Source organism: Mauremys reevesii, linkage group 10 (genome assembly GCF_016161935.1).
Source record: "Mauremys reevesii isolate NIE-2019 linkage group 10, ASM1616193v1, whole genome shotgun sequence".
NCBI lineage: Eukaryota > Metazoa > Chordata > Testudines > Geoemydidae > Mauremys > Mauremys reevesii.
Window position 1 is genome coordinate 13,287,606 of NC_052632.1, and position 23,976 is coordinate 13,311,581.

The 23,976-nt window shown below is 45.0% G+C and overlaps 1 protein-coding gene across 1 annotated transcript in view; it reads left to right on the forward strand.

Moving 5' to 3' along the window:
• Positions 1-23,976, forward strand: part of AGBL1 (AGBL carboxypeptidase 1) — a 371,053-nt gene that overhangs the window by 132,228 nt on the left and 214,849 nt on the right. The window contains exon 18 of the mRNA XM_039493279.1: positions 4,886-5,066. Coding sequence (XP_039349213.1) covers positions 4,886-5,066 — 181 coding nt within the window. The remainder of the gene's footprint in view (positions 1-4,885; positions 5,067-23,976) is intronic.

A 23,976-nucleotide genomic window follows, 5' to 3' on the forward strand; every position in this document is an offset into this window, starting at 1 on the left:
TGTGATATCTGTAATCGGTGGCCTCACGGCCAGCTGCTTTTATATATTCATCCCATACAGTGTTCTTGGAGCCTTGTTGTGTCTGCCTCACACAATATAATGTCTGCTGTCTGGCTCAGTGTAGCTGTCAGGCTTTGGGTTGCTGAATGCGTGTGTATTAACAGTGTTGCACAAAATAAAGCCCTATCATGCTTTGGGGCAGGCATGAAAGAAAAACTTGGGTTGTCCAGCCCTGAATTTCCAAGGAGGGAGAGAGGGAGTGTGTGTGTGTTTGTTAGCAGATGGGGAGACTCCAAACCCATATACTCTGAACTCAGCAGGCTTTGGATATGTAACCTCTATAGGCTCCCTTGAAAATCCCAGTCCTATATTGGGTCAATACGGCTTATCTTTACAATGGGCAGAGTGAGATCCAAAGAACCCTGGAATTTGAGGAACTCAGAATCTCCACCTGGATCAGGCCCATCTGGAACTGTGCTGACCTCCCCCTCACATGTTCTTTATTCTGAGGGACAATGGGATTTTGTTGGTCCCTCACGTTTCTCTCTGCCTCTGTTGCTAGCTCCCCCATTTGCTGTCATAATCTTCAGCAACATCAGAATTGCCTTTGCATCAAGCCTTGATGATGTCATAGCCAGAGGAGCCTGACGACAGGTATAAGATTAAGCAGCAGGTGCAGGCAAGCTGCACCGAAGACACACAGCCCCTGTTTTCATGCAAATACCCAGAGTCATAATGAATGAAGGGAAGAGAAAGAGAGATGAGGAATGTGTGATATGTTAGCAGAATTCTTACTTCAAAGGCCATTTTTCAAAGTTTCCCAGGAGGTGTTGGTGTCTCTTTAATCCTTCACCTCAGGATTCTTGGCGTCTATTGGCGCCGCGTTATATTCTGGGCATGTTGAAATGTAACACAGTGTAACAAGACGTGATCAGTTGGATGAGGCTTTATGTAGCATGAAAAGGTTCCTGTGCTTTCTCTTTTTATTATTTACATTCCCAGAGAAGGTTATATGCCATGTGGGCTTTGCAAAGATAAATGGCTAACCCGAGCTTTCTGGCAGCTTCCCCAGAATTCAGCAAGGATTCTAGCTAAGAACTGGTCTAATACTTTTTATATCTGGTCTCAGATTTTAGCCTTGAAGGACCCATGTGAGAAAGAGATCCCGAGTGACTGTGCATGTCATGAAACCACATGCAATTGTGCACCACTGACAATTAGGAGACACTCCAGACTGGAACAGCAGAAAGAGAAGCAGGACAGGTGTCAAGTGCACAGGCCTTGCTGTGTGTATAGCCCAGTAGTGACATAGCAAGGGGTGAATCGAGTCAGGAATGTGGTGCTTCTGCAGAACTCTCTATGGAGCCAGCACTGCAATAGCAGGGGGAGTTGGAGGTCAGGACTGAGCTGCATTTGTTGATCTGTGTCCAAAAAACTCACACCGGGCCTGTCTATGCTTAGCATGATTGGCCAGAGCCGCTGTCCAGCACTTTCATGAGCAATAACATTCATCACCTTTACTGAAGCAATATTAATGCAGATAAGTGGCTGAGTGGTTTAAAGTACAAGATCAGCTCACTCCTAGCCTCCTGCTTACCACAGAACTAAATCTAGGTTTCTGGAATATTTCAGTGGAAGGGAGTTTTATGACTGTATCGTCAGCTCTTTGTTCTATTTACTGCGTGTCATTAGTCTTCCTGCAGGGTGCAATCCAGGGAAGCACAGCAATCCTGCATGGGATTTATCAGTGACTGCTCGTAGGGAGGGAGCATGTGCTAACAAGGTCTCCAGTAGCATGCAGCACGCTGGCTGGCATGCACCTGTATTGCAACTCTCCTGTGGATTGAATGTCAGAGCTGCTCACGTGTAAGGAACTCGCTCTGTAGGGTCTGCGTGTTTTGAAAGGAGGCTTCAGTTGATGTACCAGAGGCCTCTCTATTTGGAGCCAGAGGTCATGTGTTCCACCCCAGCCATACCATATAACTACTGTTAGCTGATAAATTTCAATAGCATCCATGTGTGAAGCCAGGAGAAGAACCCCCCGTGAATTTGCCAGAACCCATGGACCCAGTCTTGCAAGGTGCTGAATGCCCTCAACAACCCATTGTCTTCAGTGAGGGATGCGGTCACTCAGCACCTTGCAGGAGTCCTCAGAGGGTGCAGAACCCAGGCAAGTGAAAAAAAACTCAAATAACCTCCACTGGGTCTCTGGAAAAAAGTTCTGGACGTGCTCCGGCCTCTTTTGTAGCATATGGTCCAGCTGAGACAAGGGGGCTCTCGGATCACCCTGTGAGGTGAGCAGGATTCAGGCCTCTTACATCACTGGCAAAATTATGGCAAAACCTTCCTGGGCTTTTGTGGATAGCACGCTGACCCTGCTCTCGGTTTTCCTTTTGGCTGATGGCAGAAATACATATGCTGGAACGAGGCCTCTCAATTAACATGCTGCACTTGCTCCCACGCAGAGACGAGATAAGAGTTGTTAAAGCTGTAGTCATCAATTGCAAAAGAGAACACATTTTATTTTGCTTTGTGCTATTTACAGCTGTTGTCCATTCAGAGTTCTCAGGAGCCCCATTCCCCAGTACAACTGCACAGTCTCATAAGTTTAACTCAGCAGTGAGACTGAAAAACAGCACTAAATCATGGTGATGGGGGAGAGAAGAAAATGTCTGGAAATGGGAAAATGCAGCTGATGTCTTTGCAAAGGCTGAAGTTTTTGCTTGTTGCTACTTTAAAGTGCTACAGACAGACGGCATAGAGGCTGTAACAGAATAGAAGCCTCACCCTCTGAGACTGGCAAAATGCTGCTAGTGGCTTTGCAAAGGCCAGGGTGATCCTTTCTTGCAGTTTTTAAATGCTCTAGGCATTTTCTGTATTTTGATCAGTGTAACCCACAGCAAGTCATAGTATGCGAACAACGTGGAACTAATATAAGGCTACTGGGAAATTGAGTTCTAGTTCACGTTGCTTTACTGGTCTCATGATACTGCAGCTCTGTGTGAGTTCTCAGATCACAGGTACAGCTTAGTCGTTGGCAGGAGGAGAGGGGGCTGGGGAGGAAAGAGGGAGGGAGAAAGAAAGAAAGAGAAATTAACTCTAGATCTGAGTCTGTAGCCCAGACACTTACAATGAGGAATAACTAAAGAACTGCATATGCAGTTGTCAAGAAGAAGCATGGTCTATGGGTTGATACAAATGAGTAGGAAATGAGAAATCTGAATTCTGTTCCCATCTCTGCCACAGTCTTGTTTTGTCAGGCAAGTTACTAGCCCTCTCTTTACTATACCTATTTTTTTTGAACATGGACATTATGAGGATTAATCCATAAATGTTTGTAAAGTGGTTAGAAATCCACAGGTGACATTAGGATCCTCAGGAGACGCTATAGGAGGGCAAAGTATTATCATTTGTTAACTCAGTATTTATTTACAATATTATTGCTTACACAGTAAAGTGCAGCTGATTCCTTTTGCAGGGGCCACAGTTTCTACTTGGTACTGCCCCAAAGGCTTGTCAATCAGGGTCCCCTTGAGCAATATAGGTACAGCAAAATAATGTTACATATGTCAGAAATGATCTGAAGGAGCTGGACAAAATCATCTTGCATTGGTGTGACACTAACAAAGGCTGGTTTGCACAAAACCAAAATACTCAAAGTCGTGCTCAACATTGTGAATACTCAAAACAATATTATTTGTAAGCAAAATAATTCTTCTTTCACGTTTGTCCCCAGTTCTTGCCCACATCCTCTGTCCTGTACTCTTCTCCTCCATCCCAATACCGATCATCCCCATTCCCAGATCCTGTCCCTCCCTCCCTGGAGCATGCTTAGTGAAGATGGAATGTGCAAACTGAGATTTTTCAGAGGCTTATAACTTGGCCAAGTTTAGACATTTTTCACAGGAACAGCAAAAGACACATCCCTGATATAATGGTGACTCTCTCTAACTCCTGTCGAGTTTCAACTCCCTTCACTAAAGCATGAAGGTGCTAGAGTTTCTCAATGCAATAGTTGTAAGATTTTTTTTTAACAAAGGCAAAACAACATTTTTAGCTGAAATTTCCCAAAATATTTCAGCTTTAGGCAGACACCTGGCACTGAAAATTTCAACCCCAGCGATTAGTTTGGCAAAGTTATAAGCAACTGAAAACAGTGTCTTATAATTGAATGTGTCAGGCAATAGTAACTATATGTGTCACTAGTTGCACCACCTATATTTACTTAAATCAGAGAAATAATCTCTCTCTTACTTTAAGTGAGTATGTAGTGATGGTTGACCTCAGAGACTGTCCTCTTTGCAGCCTGCCTAGATAAAAGCTATATCTCTATTATTCCTTTATTCTGTGCAAAGTCACTTGCACAGTTGTAACACCAATGGGTTTTGATTCCCCCAGCAGTGCTAATACTTTGCATCTCAGGCCCAAACCCTAAGGGCAGGTAGATGCTTAGGGGCTTGGAATGTTATCAGCTGCTCAAGGAGAAACACAAGGTGAAGTTGGCCCTTAGCAAATGAAATCCTGTTCTGTCACCTTTAAGCATCAGTGCAATTTGTCATTAACTTACAGGGTCAAACTTTCATAAATGGCCTTGAAATCTGAAGCTGCAGTTTCATGCAGAAAGCCCTATCGCTGTGCATGCAGTTGTCTGTGCAGGCAAATTCAGGGATGGTGGGGTTCTATGTGCAAAATCATGTGTGCAAGTTTGAAAGCCAGTATGAAAATATGACCTTTAGAGTTAGGAAAATGTCAAAACCAAGGGAACACTGCCTCCCTGTTGGCTTATTGTCAAATTATTCTCTCCAAGGATTAAAAGGCAAAATGCCACCCACAAAGATAAAATACAAAACACCGTCCTGTCTATGTTTTATTTTCTGTTTTATAGGCAATCGTCCCTATGTGGTTCTCATGGCGCGTGTTCACCCTGGGGAGAGCAATGCCAGCTGGGTAATGAAGGGGACCGTGGAGTTCCTTGTGAGTGGTGACCCCATTGCCGACCTCCTGAGGAAATGTTTCATTTTCAAAATCATCCCCATGCTCAATCCAGATGGAGTCATCAATGGCAAGTAAGTTGTGACAACCTTTGTTTACCCTGGGGCTGTCTGAGAAGCCTTCCCTGGACCTACATGGAAAACTTTACCTCAGTCTGGGCAGCAAGCCTTATCTTTGGGAGCTGTTGGGCAGGAGAACATCCTTCGTATGGATCCTGGCATTCCTGTGTTAGTCACATATAGCCACACAATAGTCACTTGTTTGGTGTCTGATTTCACAACTGTGAACTGTGAGGAGCAATAACAGCCCTCAGCTGCCAGGGCAGAGCTCTGCCACAACCACATGGCCTAACTTGGCTCTAGCTGGCTAAACAGAAATCCATCTGTCCCTGCTAAATCATTCAGTGCAGACGTCACCTGCAAGACAGCAGTGCTTGGGAATAACTTGCTTTAATTGATGTGTTGCATAGCCTGAGACGGGGGAAGAGGATTACAGATCTATTTTACCTTTGTGTTTTCATTTAAATACTTCCACCCAGTGACGCTCCCTTCTTCTCCCCACTCACATTTCTTGATGGATTTTGAGTCCTCCTGGGCCTAGGGAATGCTGATCTGCTCTGGATTCCCTTGGGGGATGCCTGCACAGCAAAAGCTGTGCGTGGGCTCACCTACCTGAGCTAGCCTGGGTAACAATAGAAGTGAAGACCGTGCCGGGAGGACTTCAGGGTGGATAGTGAGCTGAGTACGTACCCTGGGTATCTGCTGGGCTTGTATTACCTGTGCTGCAGTGCCCATGCTGCATGGTCTTCGCTGCTATTACCCTTGCTAGCTGGATTCAAGGGAGCTCAGGTAGGCTAGATGTACACGGCTTTTACTGGGCAGACATACTCTTGGAGTCTTCTTTGCATGTCCCCTCCTTTTCCACCCCAAGACATGCACACATGGTCGCTCCCTCCCTCGCTCTCTGGACTGAACTGAAGAAAGCACTATCCTGCTTCTGACATAGAAACCTGAAATACAGGGTAGCCAGTGAGTTGGAGAGAACTGGGCTAGATGAGATGGGCTTGTGTGATATTTGGGGAAACCCCAAATGCTTCTGAACATGGAGTTTGCCCACTTGCAATGGGTATTTGGTAGTGGTACTATAATAGATTCACTGTCTTCTTTTAGGGTGATCATGTCTCCCCCTGGTGACAGGCCTCAGCAATTATAACTACCTGCTGATTACAGCTAGAAGAGTTACTCCTTTTGGTCAGGTGTAGGGGCTTCCATTTTTGGTGCTGAAGGTGTTAAGTTTTTGATCCTCACTGGTGACCATGGTTCATGTGTGTGCATGGCCACAGTTTGTTATAATAGGCTAATCTCAAAAGTCTGGGAAATCGGTTCAGACAAGCACTCAAAAGTCTGGCTGCTCCTTCAGACTTCTTGAGTGTAAAACTGTGTTGGGATCTTCTGGGAACACCCTTCCTTGTGGCATGTGGACCCTTCTGATTTTGGTACAGGCTGGATGAGACCCACGGGTGCAGCGACAGTAGCAGAAAATGAAAAACAGTGAGAGAAACTGAACAGAACTTTATCAAACTTCCCAAATTAATTCATTCTGAGTTGGTGCAAAAGCTTCAGTGGGCAGATGCTGGAGGTTGCTTTCATATTCCCCAGCCTGTCACAATCATGTCATTCATGATATTTCACCTCCAAGGAAGCTGTTGCAACAGCAGCTTGGCAGCTCCATGTGATGGAAAAAGACATAACCCCTGAGTGTTCTAGGTCTCTGTGGGCACTGAATGCCCTAATCCTTCCAGGCAGCAAAGGCAAATGGAAGGTGGATGGATTTTTTTGTTCCCCCTGCCTCCCTTTCACTGTACTTAAAATCTCCAGCAGATGGGGGACTGGAGGGAAAGACTGACCTTTCTTTCTCAAGCATTCAGGAGGTAACTCTCTAAGGGTGAGACCTCAGCGGGGAGGACAGAACTCTGCATGGCACTTTGATGAAGTGCCACTTCTGTGCTCATGACACCCAGGAGGAACTCCGCCTCGCCAGGCGCAGAGGAGCTCAACCCTGACTCGGGTGATGGGAGCACCTCTTGCTTGAGAGATGAACCAGGAGATCCTGGTTCTATTCCTGGCTCTGCCATTGACTGCATGGCCTGGGCAAGTCAAGGCTTGTCTAGATGACCAGTTAGCGCATGGCAAGGTGGGGTGCAAAGCAATGGCACCGTAGCCTGCCACGCACTAGAGATTCCCTGCTGTCCTTTGATCTCCTCTACCTTGGAATGGGGGTAGATAAGTGCGCGTGCACAGTAGGGAACTTCTAGTGTGCAGTAGCAGGGTCCGCAAGTCCGGTTAGTGCATGGCAGGCTAGTGTGCTGTAGATCTACACCCAGCTTGCTTCACACTAACCGTTCATCTAAGCAAGCCCTCGGTTTGCCTTTTTGTGCCTCTGTTTTCCCAGCTGTAAAATGGGGATAATCAGACATGTTAGAGATGGAAAAGACCTATAACTAGTCCATCTCCCTGCAAAGGCAGGATTGCTGCCCATGGTACATTTACGAGTGTTTTACCTGGTCTAGTTTCAAATGTTACATTGACTATTCCACAACCTAACACATACTATAGCACGCACAGGAAGGGTTTCTGATACTCAGTGTATATTTTTCCCATCTCTTAATTTCATCCCCCCATTCCTGGTGACACCCTTTATAATTATGTTGTGAGGCTTAATTAAAGTGTGTAACATCCTTTGGATCTTGAGGTGGAAGGCGATAGATAAGTGCCTAACTCTGTCCATCCACCTGCTTTTGTAGCTTCCAATTTATTACACAGTGAGAGAATGGAGATGCCAGTGTTAGGGGGCAGGAAGACATCTCACTTGTGTCTTAACGTGGCTTCACCCTCCTGAGCCCTCTCTGCTATGGTGAGATATCCCCACTCCAGGCTCGCTCCTTTCTCGTAATTCCATCAGAAATAATAGCTGGAGAGGCGAATGATCTCAAAACCTCCAGTTTTCACACTAGTGAGATACTTCTGTGTCGGCCTCCACTCGGGAGCCATTAGTGAGTCAAGGGAGCCATGTACTGGGATTGTTATTAACTTGTATTACAGTCGTGCACAGAGGCTCTGACTGAATTCAGGGCCCGATGGTGTTAAGCCTTGCACGTGTATATACTCAGAAGTGGTATCTGCCCCAAACTGCTCACAGTTTAAATAGACAAGGCAGGCAAAGTGTAAGGGGAGAAACAAAGGTACAGCAATAAAGTGACTTTCCCAGGGTCACACAGGTTAGTGGCAGAGGTGGGACTAGAACCCTGACTCCCAGTCGAGTGCCCACTCCCTGGAAGCGGCGCGGGCCGAGGGATGTGCTGGCTGCCCTTCCCGCAGCTCCCGTTGGCCTGGAGCAGCGAACCGCAGCCAGTGGGAGCTGCGATCGGCCAAACCTGGGGATGTGGCAGGTAAACAAACCATCCTGGCCCACCAGGGGCTTTCCCTGATGGGCTGCGTGCCAAAGGCTACTGATCCCTGTCCTACTCCCTGCCTCTCCTGGGCCAGGATTCCCCCACCACACACATCTCATTGCCTCCCCTCCCAGCCCCATGCCCAAAGGGTCAGGAGGAAATAATGCCCTCCTCTTCTCTTTGGAAGGCTCTTAGAGGAGCCAGCCAGCGCAGTTTGATTGAGATGGTTACCTTGAGCATCCCTGCCTGGCTGTGGCTTTTTAATGAGCAGAGTGATTGCAAATCTCTCCCCTTTGGAAGCACAGACTTCTATCAATCTCTCCCTCCCCCCACACACACACTTTGTGCTGTGGATTAATGCTGCTCTAGTCCCCCTATCTCAGCATCTTTCCTTATTTAAGAGAGGATTAATTTTTCTTTGTTGGCAGTGCTTTGAAGCTCCTCCTCCCCTCATCTTCCCTTGGTGCCAGAGCATGCATAATACTTCACCGCCAGTCATGGAGATGGATGCCAGTGCGTGGCATTTACAAAGGGCTCCTGCTAGCAGCCCTGTCACCCCCGTGGCTCCCCGCCATACCCAGCCCAACGGAAGAGCACTCTCATCCCAGCAGGGCACTGCACGATCACACTCCAGAAGCTTCGTGCAGTAACAAGACATGCAGGGCCTCGCTGTTTGCTTTGGCTAATGTGATCTGAAAGTTACACGTGGCAAATATTTCTCTAACGCAGACATGAGTGCAGTAATGTGATTACACTCCAGCAGCACACGGCCGAGATGGGAAACATCTCTCCTCCCGCCCCGACCTCCCCAGCTCTTCATTTCTTTCAGTGCTTTTACAATCTATCCCCATCCTTCAGCAATGGAAGGAATCACAGCTCTGGAACTGACTGTAAATGAAGTGTGTGTAGGGGGGTGGTTTTCATATAAAAACGTAGCTCATCAACAGTCATCACAGCTGAACTTGGCTTTGTTCAAACCCAAAAGAAATTGCGAGCATCACAGTGTGATTGTTGTTGTGTTTTGACTGAATGCACTGGTCCTATACCCTTTCCCAGAGAACAGCAGCCAGGCATGTAGCCAATCAAATGACAGATCTGATTAATTTTGTTATATATGTTAAGTAAAGTATTAGACATTCCTTATCAGTGTCTCTCCCAGCTCTAGTCAAAAGGTGGGGATTGTATATTTCCATGGGCAGGGAGCAGTCTGAATGGCTTTTAAAAATTTTTTTTTAGCTAAAAATGAAACAAAGAAATAAAGAACCAATATAAAGACTCTTATTTGACAGAGAGCGAGAGCACAGTGTGTGAGACTCATTCTGCAATGGCAGCCATCTTGAACTGGTTAGCAGAGAGTGATCTTGCAGGCAGGCAGTGTACCCCCTTTATTGTACAATCTGGGTCTGGAGACCTGGGTTTTATTCGTGGCTCTCCCACTGACTTGCTGTGTGACCTCTCTGTGCTTTAGCTTCCTCCCTCCTAAAATGGGGATAATTTATGCTCTCTCACCTCTGGAAAGCATTTCAGATCTCTGGATGAAAATTGTGTAGATGTGCTTGGAGACTTGGTATATTCTCTCTTCAAAACTGCCTAACTTCCATGTTTTAAATAGTTTGCTGTGGTGTGACTTGTTCAAAGGCAACAAGCAACACTCCCACAGAAAACCAGGCAAGAACCATGCTAGATTTAGGGTTATGTAACTTAAAATAGGCTGGCTGCAACTTTTCAAAATTGCTTAAAAAAACACTTTCATCTGTCACTTGAGCTGAAATCTGTGCTGTAGCCTCAAACTAGATTTATTACAGTCAGAGCTGTGCAATATGCCCTGAATCAGGGTCTTCAAGGGAAATTGGAATAGACTTAATTATGACAGCACAAATGGAGCCTTTCTGACCAAGAGATGCAGACAGGGGACTGGTACATAGAATTCCATTTACACACACATTCACACATGCGTTTATGTGCAGTGGCAAAGCCACTCACAAGCTCCCTCCCACGGACACACGTCCTGACATACAGTTGCACACTATGTTGACATCCTTGTATGACTGTATGAAATCTTGCACCTACGCTTGTGATACTCCGGTAAATAGCCCCCGCACACAACTCATGCACTCGCACACACCTGCTTCCCTTACACACACACTCACTTTCTCACTCACTCACAACCTTCACACACACACTCACACTCACAAAGTAGTAGTCAGCATTTTGTGTTCTTGTTGGGCTTCTCCAGACACTGCAGTTCTGGATAAATATTGCTATTTATTATACCTAAATTTAGGGTTATTAATTATATCAGTATAAACCTAATTTATATCACCATAAACAGCTATAATAAATGCTGCCAAATGCTAATACCCAGTGCTTGCGAACTGTGCCTATGCTTGATGGTTTTTTTCCTCCCCACTTCCCAGAAGCATTAAATTAAAAATGATTCAGCGTTGCAGGATCATAGCTCAAGCTATGGGTGGGAGCTCTCAGGGAAATGCACTTGTTTTAAAAAATACTCCACACCAAACAGCCTGTGGATTCTTTGTGCATGTTTTATCTCCTTGTTTCCCCTTCCCATCTCTGCCACTCACAGAGCCCTGCCTGGGTGATGTGACTAGTATTACCAGTGTGTGGCCAATCCCCGCCAATCTCCAGCGTTGCCACCCTCTTCTTTCTTTTCCTTTCCTCTTTTTGTACTACCCGTCTCTGTTCTCTTCCACCTGCCCCTCTCTTTCCCAGTGTTCTCCTCTCCAGGGCTTGAATCGAAGAAGTATGTGAGCACTTGGTCTTTCTGTGACATCGTCCATTTTAGGAACACAAAGCATTATACAGATGAGTTAGCCCTCCCAGTTGTGTAAGCCAGGAATTATCTCCCATTTTAATGGTAGCAAAACTGAGACATGGAGAAGTTAAGTGATTTCTTCCAGGTCACAGAGTAAGTCAGTGGCAGAGGTAGGAATAGGGCCCAGGAGTCCTGATTTGCTCTTTTAGGTTTTAGCCACAGATCGTCCTTTCTCTGTTTTAAAAAACCCAGACAAACCGAACCATAAATGCTGATCTAGCATTTCACAGTCTATAGTTATAGGTTGAGTTGAGGTCTGCTTTATTGGTTGGGTCCTATTTTATTCAGGTAGCTTTCTCCATCCCAGCTAAGTTATGACTCTTCTCGGAATGTTTCACTGAAGCTCAAGTGGCAGGGTTTAAAATCCTTGATAATCATAGGGCTTTTCCCTCTCTACCTTTCTGTTAGGTCACATCCCAGGGCCAGTGCAGGACTGTTCCCTACTGCACATTTTCTGGGTCTCTAAATATCCCAAATGATGGGGTTTCTACCCTTCCTTTCAGAGCCTGCCCCTTGATTTAATAGCAGGGTGCTCAGAAGAGGATAACAGAAGCACATCTCCCCTCTTCCCCCAACACTGCCTCCTCTTCTGGCAGGGGAATTGAAGAGGAATTTATTTCCCTTAATAAAATATTGTGTGAGCAAATGGGTGACATGTGCTCTGCAAATATACTCTGAAGGCTCCCAGCACTTGGTCCATCTATGTTACATGTGCATAAGTGTCAGTGGGTGTGTGATGGCATATGGGTTGGGGGAGCCGCTAGGCTTCTGTAGTGCTGGATCACAAGGGGCTGTTTAGAGTAATGTCATTAATTGGTACAGTGAGAGGGTTTCTCTTGTATCATGAAGAAGATCCCCAGGTAGGGGAAGAAGGAGGGAGCATACAACAGGATTATTTTCCCCCTGCACTTTGCCACTTACCATATGACGCCATCCCCCAAACCATCCCGGGGAAACAAGCATTTAAATTGGCACAGCCAAGGTTTTTATGCTGTCCAAGCCAGCAAAAGTTGTGCAAAATGCCTTTGCAAGCCAAGGTGTATCAGATCCAAGAGAGAATTTTGCCATAGAGGAACTTGTATAGATGATGATACAGATATGCTGGTATAGCAGGAGGCCATCTTAAGTATTTGAGAGTATGGATTAATGTGCTCATTTGTGGGAGAACTAAGTCATGTGTTAGGTTGTGTGCATATTCACCACTGTCCCCTGCTAGGGGGAAAGTGTCCAACATGGAAAATATCTATGATACAGTGACTTGGTTGGAGGCATGAAAAGCAGATATAAACTCTGTAGGCTAGAGTCACCCTGCAGAGGGGAGACTTGGCATGGGTAATGATATCCCTGCTGCCGTTCCCCAGGGGCTCTACCAAGAGAGGACAGCTTTAAAGACCACCTAGCGCTCCATGGGCTCTCCTCCAGTGGAGGCTGCCCAGGAGAGGCACTGAATCAATGTATTTCCTAGGTAGACTGGCCCTGTCCCCTTCCGTCCTGTTCCCCCCCATTTTAGGTGACTGTATCAGCCAGCGCCAGCTCCCCTGGTGGAGTAGGGATTTGAGGGCAGTTTGCTGATCTCCTGTGGAGTGAAATGGACCCTGTTACTGCTATTGACAGCTAAGAGGGATTCCCCGTTAGATCACCGGTAGAGGCCTGTTTGTTTGGAGCGATAGCCAGCAAGCCAGGGGAAGCAGCTCAGCTTAAGCCTATCCCTTTGCACTGTGCTGAGGTCACAGTCCACCCACAGCACCTCACAAGTAATTCTCCCTTTGCAGCCAATGGCTTTGGGCCGAAGATACTACAGCCACGATACTGCCTTCTACCTGTACTTCCAGCAACATGTTATTTATTCTGTTGTTTATCTGCTGGCACCGCCTTGCCTCTTGAGTTATTAGCTTTATTTGCTTATTACCAGTGTTTCCTCCTCCGTCAGTGTGTTCCCATACATCTTTGCTTCTCAGGAATATGCTTTCCTCTCTATTTACTGCTTTTCCTGATGCTTCCCTCCCCCAAGCACCCTTCTTCCCTTTCCTGGCAACCCAGTAACGGCCAAGGAGATAAATAAGGAACATAACTCTTCCTGGCTATTATTTTTGTTGTGGTTGCTGTGAACAGTAATATATATAATAACAAGGAAACAAATCTTATTACTAAAGTAATTACAATAAATAAAAAGCCAAGAGGGGAGATGAAGGAAGGGGCTGTCGGGAGTGATTGCAGCATGGTTTTTAAAAAATTTAATTTCCGTGAGATGTTCTCTGCCACTCTGGTGATACTCTATCGAGGGGGATTGTGACTAATTAGCAGCCAGTTGTTGCTGTTGTAATATACCCTCACCTAATGTATTTGTGTGCCTGTGTCTTTAAACAGTAGCTTGTCTATGTATCCGCACCAGTCACACATCAGCAGTTGGTTTTATTGCCTGGTGCTTTTGTTTCCTTTAAGGTACGTCTACACTACCCGCCAGATCGGCAGGTAGTGATTGATCTGTCGGGGATTGATTTATCGTGTCTAGTGTAGACGCGATAAAATCGATACCCGATCACTCTGCCATCAACTCCGGAACTCCACCGTGGTGAGAGGCGGAAGCGGAGTCGATGGGGGTGTGGCACCAGTCGACTTGCCGCCGTCCTCATGGCCAGGTAAATCAACCTAAGATACGCCGACTTTAGCTACACTATTCGTGTAGCTGAAGTTGCGTATCTTAGGTCAACTCCCCCCTCCCAAGTGTAGACCTAGCCTAAGTCACTGAGGTTTTGGGGATCTTCTTCCTTTTCTTTTCTAATGTTGTGAACTTCCAGGATTTGAGGGATTTTTTTCCAGGAGCTCATGGGACTGAGAGCCAGAACAATTGTGTTCTAATGCCTCTTCTGAAACTGACCTTCTTTCTCTGCTCTTGGACAGATCACTAAACCTTTCTGCCTCAGTTTCCCCTTCTGTACAGTGGTGCTAACTAAACATACAGTAGGCAGTGAGGACTAATTAGTTAATGGGCCAAATTAAGACCACATGCGAGCAAGTGCCTCTCCTTTTGTTTCAATAGACTTGCACTGGCTTACAGCCAAGGCTGTCACAATGTTTGTAAAGCTCTCTGAAGCTGCGAAGTACTTGGTAAATAGTGTGGCCATTGACTCCTGTGAGCTCAGTAATAACAGTTTCCAGGACTACTAAATGCTTGGAGTTTGTTCAGCCTAAGGTATGGTATTAACTTGTAAAATGGGAAGTACCTTCAGGTTACCATCAGTATGATGAGGTGAAGAAAGAAGATTGGGCTGTATTCCATGATCTCAGAAGGAGAGTATTTTGCTGTACTTCAGTGCCCATAGTTCTGACTGACAGTAATTTACAATCTGGTTTCCATGCTTCTTGGAAGACAGTTCTGGGAGCTACGAGACTGGTGCATACAGTTGTAACTTATTAGCTCTAAAGAGTAAATTGAAAAATATCATTACTGTCATTATTTATCTATTATTACAGTGTAAAGAGGTTATTTTACCTCTGTATTTGGCATTGCTGTGACCGCTGCTGGAATCCCGTGTCTGGTTCTCAGGCCCACAATTCAAGAAGGATGTTGAGAAATTGGTGAAGGTTCAGAGAAGAGCCATGAGAGTGATTAAAGGATTAGAAAACATGCCTTGGAGCAGTGTTTCCCAAACTTGGGACACTGCTTGTGTAGGGAAAGCCCCTGGCGGGCCGGGCCGGTTTGTTTACCTGCTGCGTCCGCAGGTCTGGCTAATCACGGCTCCCACTAGCTGTGGTTCACTGCTCCAGGCCAATGGGAGCTGCTGGAAGTGGCGGCCAGTACGTCCCTCAGCCCACGCCGCTTTCTGCAGCTCCCATTGGCCGAGAATGGTGAACCGCGGCCAGTGGGAGCCGCGATCTGCCAGACCTGCGGACGCGGCAGGTAAACAAACCAGCCCGGCCCACCAGGGGCTTTCCCTACACAAGCGGTGTCCGAAGTTTGAGAAACACTGCCTTAGGGTACGTCTACACTATGGGATTATTCCGATTTTACATAAACCGGTTTTGTAAAACAGATTGTATAAAGTCGAGTGCACGCGGCCACACTAAGCACATTAATTCGGCGGTGTGCATCCATGGTCCGAGGCTAGCATCGATTTCTGGAGCGTTGCACTGTGGGTAGCTATTCCGTAGCTATCCCATAGTTCCCGCAGTCCCCCCCCTTGGAATTCTGGGTTGAGATCCCAGTGCCTGATGGGGCAAAAATCATTGTCGCGGGTGGTTCTGGGTAAATGTCGTCAGTCATTCCTTCCTCCGGGAAAGCAACGGCAGACAAGCATTTCATGCCCTTTTTCCCTGGATTGTCCTGGCAGACGCCATAGCATGGCAACCATGGAGCCCGTTTTGCCTTTTGTCACTGTCACCATACGTGTACTGGATGCCGCTGACAGAGGCGATACAGCAGCTCTACACAGCAGCATTCATTTGCTTTTGCATGATAGCAGAGACGGTTATCAGTCGTTCTATACTGTCTGCTGCCATTGTAAATTGGCAATGAGATGACTGTTATCTGTCGTTCTGTACTGTCTGCTGCTGTCATGGGTGCCCCTGGCTGAGGTCGGCCGGGGGCGCAAAGACAAAAATGGGAATGACTCCCCGAGTCAATCCCTCCTTTATGGTATCTAAAAATAGAATCAGTCCTGCCTAGAATATGGGGCTAGTGTACTAGAGAAGCAGTGTATCAGAGAACCAGAGAGCACAGCTGCTCCGTGTCAGACCCCGCAGAAATGATGAGCTGCATGCCATTCATGGGCGGTGCCCCTGCAACAACCCTACCTGTTGCTTCCCTCCTTCCCCAACCTTCCTGGGCTACCATGGCAGTGTCCCCCCCCCCATTTGTGTCATGAAGAAATAAAGAATGCAGGAATAAGAAATAGTGACTTGTTAGTGAGATAAAATGAGGGGAAGGCCTCCAGCTGCTATGATAGTCCAGGCAGGACATTAAGCGATGTGGGGGAGAGGAGCCCAGCATCCCGCTGCTATGATAGTCCAGGCAGTACAGAAGCTTTTCTTTACACATGAAAGGGAGGGGACTGATGAAGCTCAGCCCCAAGTTGTTATGATGAGGACGGTTACCAGCTGTTCTGTACCATCTACTGGGAATGACCGGGAATCATTCCTATTTTTACCCAGGCGCCCCCGGCCAGCCTCACCTGAGGCCAGCCAGGAGCACTCACAGGCTGATGACGAGAACGGATACCAGTCCTTCTGTACTGTACCGTCTGCCACCGGGGAGAGGGGAGAGGAAGCTGCTGTTTAGCTCTCCAGCACCCCGTCTACCAGCAGCATGCAGTAGACATAGGGTGACATTGAAAAAAGGCGAGAAACGATTTTTTTCCCTTTTCTTTCGGGGGGGAGTGAAGGGTGTAAATTGACGACATACACCCTGAAACATCCGGGAAAATGTTTTTGACTCTTCAGGCACTTGGAGCCCAGCCAAGAATGCAAATGCTTTTCGGAGACTGTGGGGACTGTGGGATAGCTGGAGTCCTCAGTACCCCCTCCCTCCCTCCATGAGCATCCATTTGATTCTTTGGCTTTCCGTTACGCTTGTCACGCAGCAGTGCGCTGAGTCCCTGCTGTAGCCTCTGGAGATTTTTTCAAGTGCTTTGTCATTTCGTCTTCTGTAACAGAGCTGTGATAGAACAGATTTGCCTCCCCATACAGCGATCAGATCCAGTATCTCCCGTACGGTCCATGCTGGAGCTCTTTTTGGATTTGGGACTGCATCGCCACCTGTGCTGATCAGAGCTCCACGCTGGGCAAACAGGAAATGAAATTCAAAAGTTCACGGGGCTTTTCCTGTCTACCTGGCCAGTGCATCCGAGTTCAGATTGCTGTCCAGAGCAGTCACAATGGTGCACTGTGGGATACCGCCCGGAGGCCAATACCGTCGATTTGCGGCCACACTAACCCTAATCCAATATGGTAATACCGATTTCAGCGCTACTCCTCTCGTCGGGGAGGAGTACAGAAACCGGTTTAAAGAGCCCTTTATATCGATATAAAGGGCCTCGTTGTGTGGACGGGTGCAGCGTTAAATCGGTTTAACGCTGCTAAAATCGGTTTAAACACGTAGTGTAGACCAGGCCTTAGAGTGATACACTCGAAGAGCTCAGTCTATTTAGCTTAACAAAGAGGGCGATTAAGGGGTGACAATCTGTCAGTATCTACATGGGGAACAAATATTTGATAATGGGCTCTTCAATCTAGCAGAGAAAGGTATAACACAATCCAATGGCTGGAAGTTGAAGCTAGACAAATTCAGACAGGAAGTAGGGTGTACATTTTTGATAATGAGGGTAATTAACCATTGGATCAATTTACCAAGGGTGGTTTCTCCTTTGCTGATCATTTAAAATCAGGATTGGATGTTTTTCTAAAAGATCTGCTCTAGGAATTATCTGGGGAAAGTTCTGTGGCCGGTGCTATACAGAAGGTCAGCCTAGACCAGGGGTTGGCAACCTTTCAGAAGTGGTGTGCTGAGTCTTCATTTATTCACTCTAATTTAATGTTTCACATGCCAGTGATACATTGTAACATTTTTAGAAGATCTCTTTCTATAAGTCTATAATATATAACTAAACTATTGTTGTATGTAAAGTAAATAAGGTTTTAAAAATGTTTAAGAAACTTCATTTAAAATTAAATTAAATTAAAATGCAAAGTCCCCTGGACCGGTGGCCAGGACCTGGGTATTGTGAGTGCCACTGAAAATCACCTTTTGTCATACTGTCCTCTTTCAAAGCACCTCATTCCTATCCTGATTCTTTGGGCCTCCCATCAACGATCAGCTATGACTGTCTGCTGCCCCTTTCCTGATTGTGCCTTGAACTGTTTGCTTTGTATCCCCCCAGGTTAGACTGTTCACTATTTAGGGCAGGAAGTAAGACCATAGTTAGCTGTGTGTATCTGTAAAGCACTATGCACATCGATGCTGCTGTATCAGTAACAAACAGCAACAATAACTGGCACAAGTGAATTGGAGCTCAGGGAATCTAGGGCATTTTGGCCAGTAGAAATCACCACAACTGGCCTCTCAGGCCAGATAACTCCTTTTAGATATTCATGTAGGCCTCTGTAGGTCACAGTTCGTATATCCAGTTCACTGTATCTCAGCCATGTTTTGTATGTTGCTGTTGTGGTCCAAATCATTGCACAGTAGAGTAGCGTAATCAGTTATTTGTCTGCTAGGCTTCCATGCAGCAGCACAAGTCCCTGGACATACCAGTTGATCTTGGAGGCCAGAATTTCTTCACTAGTAGTTCTAATTTTACTCCATCCAGTTCTAGTTGACAGTGCTAACACAGCCATATTTGCATATCGCTGTGTCCCATCAGTCATGATGGATCAGTGTATTTGTTGCCCTGATTTGATATTTAAATATCGCCCACCCTATCTAAGGATGAGAAAAAAACTTCCCTGACTCCTATATCTTCATTCATCTAATCAAACAGCCACCCAGACGGCCACAATGAAAGATCTATCGGAGGCAAATGACACTGAAAATCAAAGCATTGTATAAAAAAAAAATCATGTTTCCTTTCTCACTCTCTTGTGACTGCTGGGTCTACCCATCTGCCCCTAGATGAATCACTGCACTACTCATCATAGTCATTGGCACTGGCCTGTGCATTGTAGTTCATTTAACGGAGTGTGGCAGATCTTCTCAGACACTGGGGCAAATAGCTGGCATCCTTCAGAGCCTAGCCTGTTAGGTTCTCTTGGAGAATAGTCAATGACATAGTAGCTCATGAGATGACTGGCAGCTATTGGTCACCCCTCGCCATTCCAAGTCGCATGTCAAAGTCCATGCCAGTGCCTAGCCACAGTTCTGGAGCTGGAATCATTTATTCATTGGACAGGAGAAAGAAAGTCCACAAAAATGAAACTGCAAAAACTTAACTTTAATAGATGTGATGAGGAACGTCCATGACTTGACTACGATATCCCCGCTACCCAGAAAGCTGAAATTGCAAGGGACTGAAAGGTTATTGTCTTTCATAATACATCTTACTATATTACATTGTGTCATAAATTAAGCAATATTTCTATCACTTCGAAACTTGGGCATCCCTAGAGTTCATTGTGACATTTCCAGTTTTATAGGACTATTCAGTTCCTTTTAAGTATTAAAACACATCATTTGTTGTAATATATGCACTGGGATTTACATGTACACTGTAAAAAAAAAATAGAGAGAGAGCGAGAGAAGAGTTACTGGCGTATAGTTATCCCAGTCCAGAACTGGACGAACTTTTTGTTTGATTTCAGCAGTAGTGAATTCTGCAAAGGGTTGGCTCTGTTGTGGGTTTGTTTTTTTTAACTTATGTGTTCTTTAGATATTACGTCTCTCTCTTCCCTCCTCCTTTCTCTTTGGGGATCTATCAGATTGGAGGCTGGCAAAATGCTGAGATGGAGAAGAGTAAAGAGCCCTATGTAAGGTAAAACAAAAAAAGGTGGGGGGGAAGAGATTCACAAACTAAAACACTGTCTGTGGTGAGGGAGACTTTTCTGCAAAACATGCTACAGTCATAGGCTGAAAATTGCTCTGCAAAAATGTGCATGCAAGTGATCACCTAGAGATCAAAGTACATACCGTGAGCATGATTCCATATGCAATTGTTATAATTATACGGGCAAATGTTGCTACCACTATTTTAGCAAAGAGTCTAATTTAAAGAAATAGATAAGTGTTCCAAACAAACAGCAAGAATTAAAACATGAAATAAAGCGAATCAGTGTGGGAATAACTGAGGTGAGGTGAAGTCAGCAAACAGCAGTGTTTTTTAACTGGCAGTGCTCCAAGAAGGAAGATACATGGAGGTGCAGTTGTAATGCTGCAGAGCAGGTCTGAGCCTTGGTGGGGGGAAGTGGAGGAATTCCTGTAAAGATATGGCGCAAGGCTGAGCTGGGAAGCAGAATGGAGTGGGAAAAGGAAAGATGGGGAGCTGCTGTAATGGTGCAGCATAGATAGGCCCTTATAGCAAAGTTCTATGGAATAGGGACCATGTCCCTCTCTGTTTGTCCAGCATCTAGCATGGTGAGATCCCAATCCTGATTGGGACCTCTGACAGCTACGGTAACATAAATAATAAAATCTGAATAATAGGGAGGAAACCAATAGCATTCTGTAGAAATTACTCTAAATCCCCGTAGAATTAAATATAAACAACTTTTCTATAGGCTTTTGGAACCAGTCCGAGGAACTGCCTAGGGAATACAATGAAATTTTATAAAATGGGTAAGCATTGTAGTACAATGTATAGGATTTTCCCACCTGCATTACCTGGGGAAACAGAGCACAACGGGATAAGAAGAGTAAATAGTACAGTCCGGATTGTAAACATCTCCTCAGATCACAAGGCAGGGATTTGGACTGATGGCTTTTAGCTGTCCGAAGGCCACTGTACACACCTTGAAGCATCTAAGAATAATAAATGATTATCAAATAACATCTTACTGTACTAAATAATATATTAAAATATATCAACAAATATAATAAATAATACAATAGATTGCCATAATCCAGTCAGACCTTTCACATAATAGTTTTCTTCTTCCTTTAACATTTTGTTTCCTTTAACTTTTTATTTATTTATTTATTTTCCAATCTTTTCATCTTTTCCTTCCTTGCATGCCATTATTAAGCCACCATGGGGCTCCATATGGGTGCAAAGATGCACCTGTGTAGATCCAGGTGCAGGATTTGCAATAGATATTTTGTTTAGCTTTACTTCCCATAATTGGAAGTTCAGTAGCTCAACTCCTGCTGGAGAAGAAAGTGCCAGAGCTTCCAGGGAACTCTTTTTCCCTTTGAACAGTACTTATAAGCAAGGTGAGACGTAGGAACTGACTCTTCAGGCAATACTGCCTTCTGCAGCTAGTGAAAATGTCCTTGTTATAAAATAACAGTCCCATATTCCTTTTTTTTGTCTTCTAATAATTAATAGACATTGTTAAAATCAGAAGACCAAGGTAAAGAAAGCAGTGTGGATTTTTCTGTGTCCCCATAGTGGTTATGGTACATAAGAGAATGCAAGACACTCCGCAGCTGAATAATCATAAACTATTTTAATACAGATAAGATATGTGAAGGAGAAAAAGAAGCTGAGGTGGCGAAGTGTTTTGCTGCACTAATCAGTCACCTCTGCGGAGAACTATCAGAGGACATTCAAATCCTGTCTGCAGTGACACATGAAAAGGAAAGTGGTGGTCTCACTCATCAAAGTCTCTAATAGACATTCGTCTACCACTAAGCAACGTGTCCTAGTTAGCAATGAATTCTCCACTCAGGTGGATATAACATTGGATAATGCAGATCAGGACTGAGTTATGATGGCTGAGCTGTGTAGAGGCCTTCAGTTCTGGAATAGTAGGAGAAGTTGCAGGCGAGGACTGAGATGCATTTTGCTTTGTGTACGCTGCCCCACACCCCAGGATTGGATTAGCAATTGTAGCCAGTGGTGCTGCAGGTCAGGGGGAGGGGCATTGGCTGAGGTGTCTGGGGAGCACAGGACTGGAATAGCAGAAGGTGCTGCATTGGGAGAATAGTACATAGACACCAGGGCTGGAATAGATGGGACGTGCTGTTGGTCAAGATTGAGGTATACTGGCAGAGTTGTGCCTGGGGACCAGAACTGGTGCTACATTCCATCAGGATCCTGCACTATTCCTTTTTCCGTCTATTGCCATCTCTCCCTCAATTTCATGCACATAGAATTCACATACCCAATTTTAAAAGAACATTTTAAAGAGCAGCATCACTATTATTACTCTGGTGGTTATTTTAATGCCAATAGTATGCTCTGTGCTTCACATGAACAATGCATGAAAATAGAGACTGCCTCCTGCCCCCAAGAGTTTATGCTCTAAAGATGTGCATAGCAGATAGGTTGAACTGGGAAATCTAGGAGTTCGGATAACTTTGAGACTGATTTTGTTTTCTCCCCATAAAACTCACTTATTATTAAAAGAGGTTTTGCTCTGAAATGGCATCATGTTTGGGGAAGATCATGCCAAACCCTTTTTTACATACATTAATTCTAGATCATCATGAGATGAGTGTTGATGAGCTGTTCCACCCGATTCTTTTAAATCCCATTAATACTTGCCTCTTTCCCTAAATGGCACGTGAGGGCACTCTTGAACAGCGTGATTTCTCCATCTCTCTTCCTACAGATTTGAGCAGCATGTAATCCCATCTAGCATATGTTCTTTACAAAATCAAATAGTCTTTATCAACGTCTGTGAGCTTTCATGCTCACAATGCTGTATGTAAATAAAAAGGAGAATATTAAGAAAAAGCACATGTTGCTGTAAGTAGCAGAAATTATCTGAACTGAGTACATCCCTCCATTATACGGTCTCTTAGTAAGACAGAAGTCCGGCTCATGGCTAGTATTTGCAAAGATCAAGCTTTGTCTGTATGCATACATTCCCCTGTACTAGAAGGAATGTGTCAGACCTGATCCTATATACTTATTAATAATAGCTATTTTTATATGGCACCTGTCAATCCAAAGGATCACAGAGTGCTGTGCAAGCATTATTTATTGTGTATATATACAGGTTTCAATGAGCAAAGTTCTGAAATGCATCCACCTCTGAGGTGGAATATGGCAACTTTTTTGCAGCCCACATGAATACTTACCAGTTGCCTCTCTGGGCTGAGCTAGTGCAACTGTTGGTTTTAAGCTGAAACAAAATAGGTAAAAAGCAGATTTTGTGAGTTGGATAGTGAAACGTGCACCAGAAACTCAGGAAAATCATCTGAATCCAATCAAAGGCCCTATGTCTCCATATGCTTCTCTAATCATTTTGACCATCTCCGAAAAATCCATGCAATGGGTTTGAAAATGTACTCAGATTTCATATTACAAAGTAATGTTATGGAGAATATATTTTCCGTGGTAACGTCTGATTCTGTCCCACAAAAACTGTGCATATGTTAGCACGCACCAGATTGTATGCACATCTGGTATGCACCTGATTTGCATGAACTAACTGAGGTATATGTGCAATTCTTTAGTCGCTAACCCTTCTTGAGCTTTATTGTGATCAAAAATACCAGGAGTTTGTTTTGAGGCTAGCCATAAATATGGGCCAATTGAGACAGTGTTCTGTGTGCATAGACACCTAAAATATAATTGCTATAGTATCATACTTTTTGGTCCATATTTTCATAATTGAAGGGATGTGCTTGAAAAAAGTGTGTACATTTGCAAGCACAATTACCCTAGTTGCATGTTAGACGTCTAGGTGGCCATTTTTGCGTTCATTTCCTGTGGTTGTGCTCACAAAGGAGGGACTTGCTTGTGCAGATTAGGCACACAAATGTGATTGCGTTTGTTGTGGACTCTTCTGACAACGTGTTGCCTTCATGTATTTATGAAATTGGATGGATTTGTTCTGAAATTTCTATTTGACAGGCACACCCAAGGTATCTGGTCTAGCAATCCAAGAAATATGAGCTGTTCTATCTCACTGCATGTATTTTCTTTTTTTCTCTCATGCTTGTTTCTTTAATGTAAGCTAATGTCTCTGGCAAATAATTATTTAGGTCACTGGCCTTGCCAGTCACATGTCAACCCAGTGGCCTAGGAGTCTGAATGAAGACTGTGATATGCCTCTAGCTGAGTTGTCATTCTAAACTGCCCTCTTTGCTTGCGTACATACA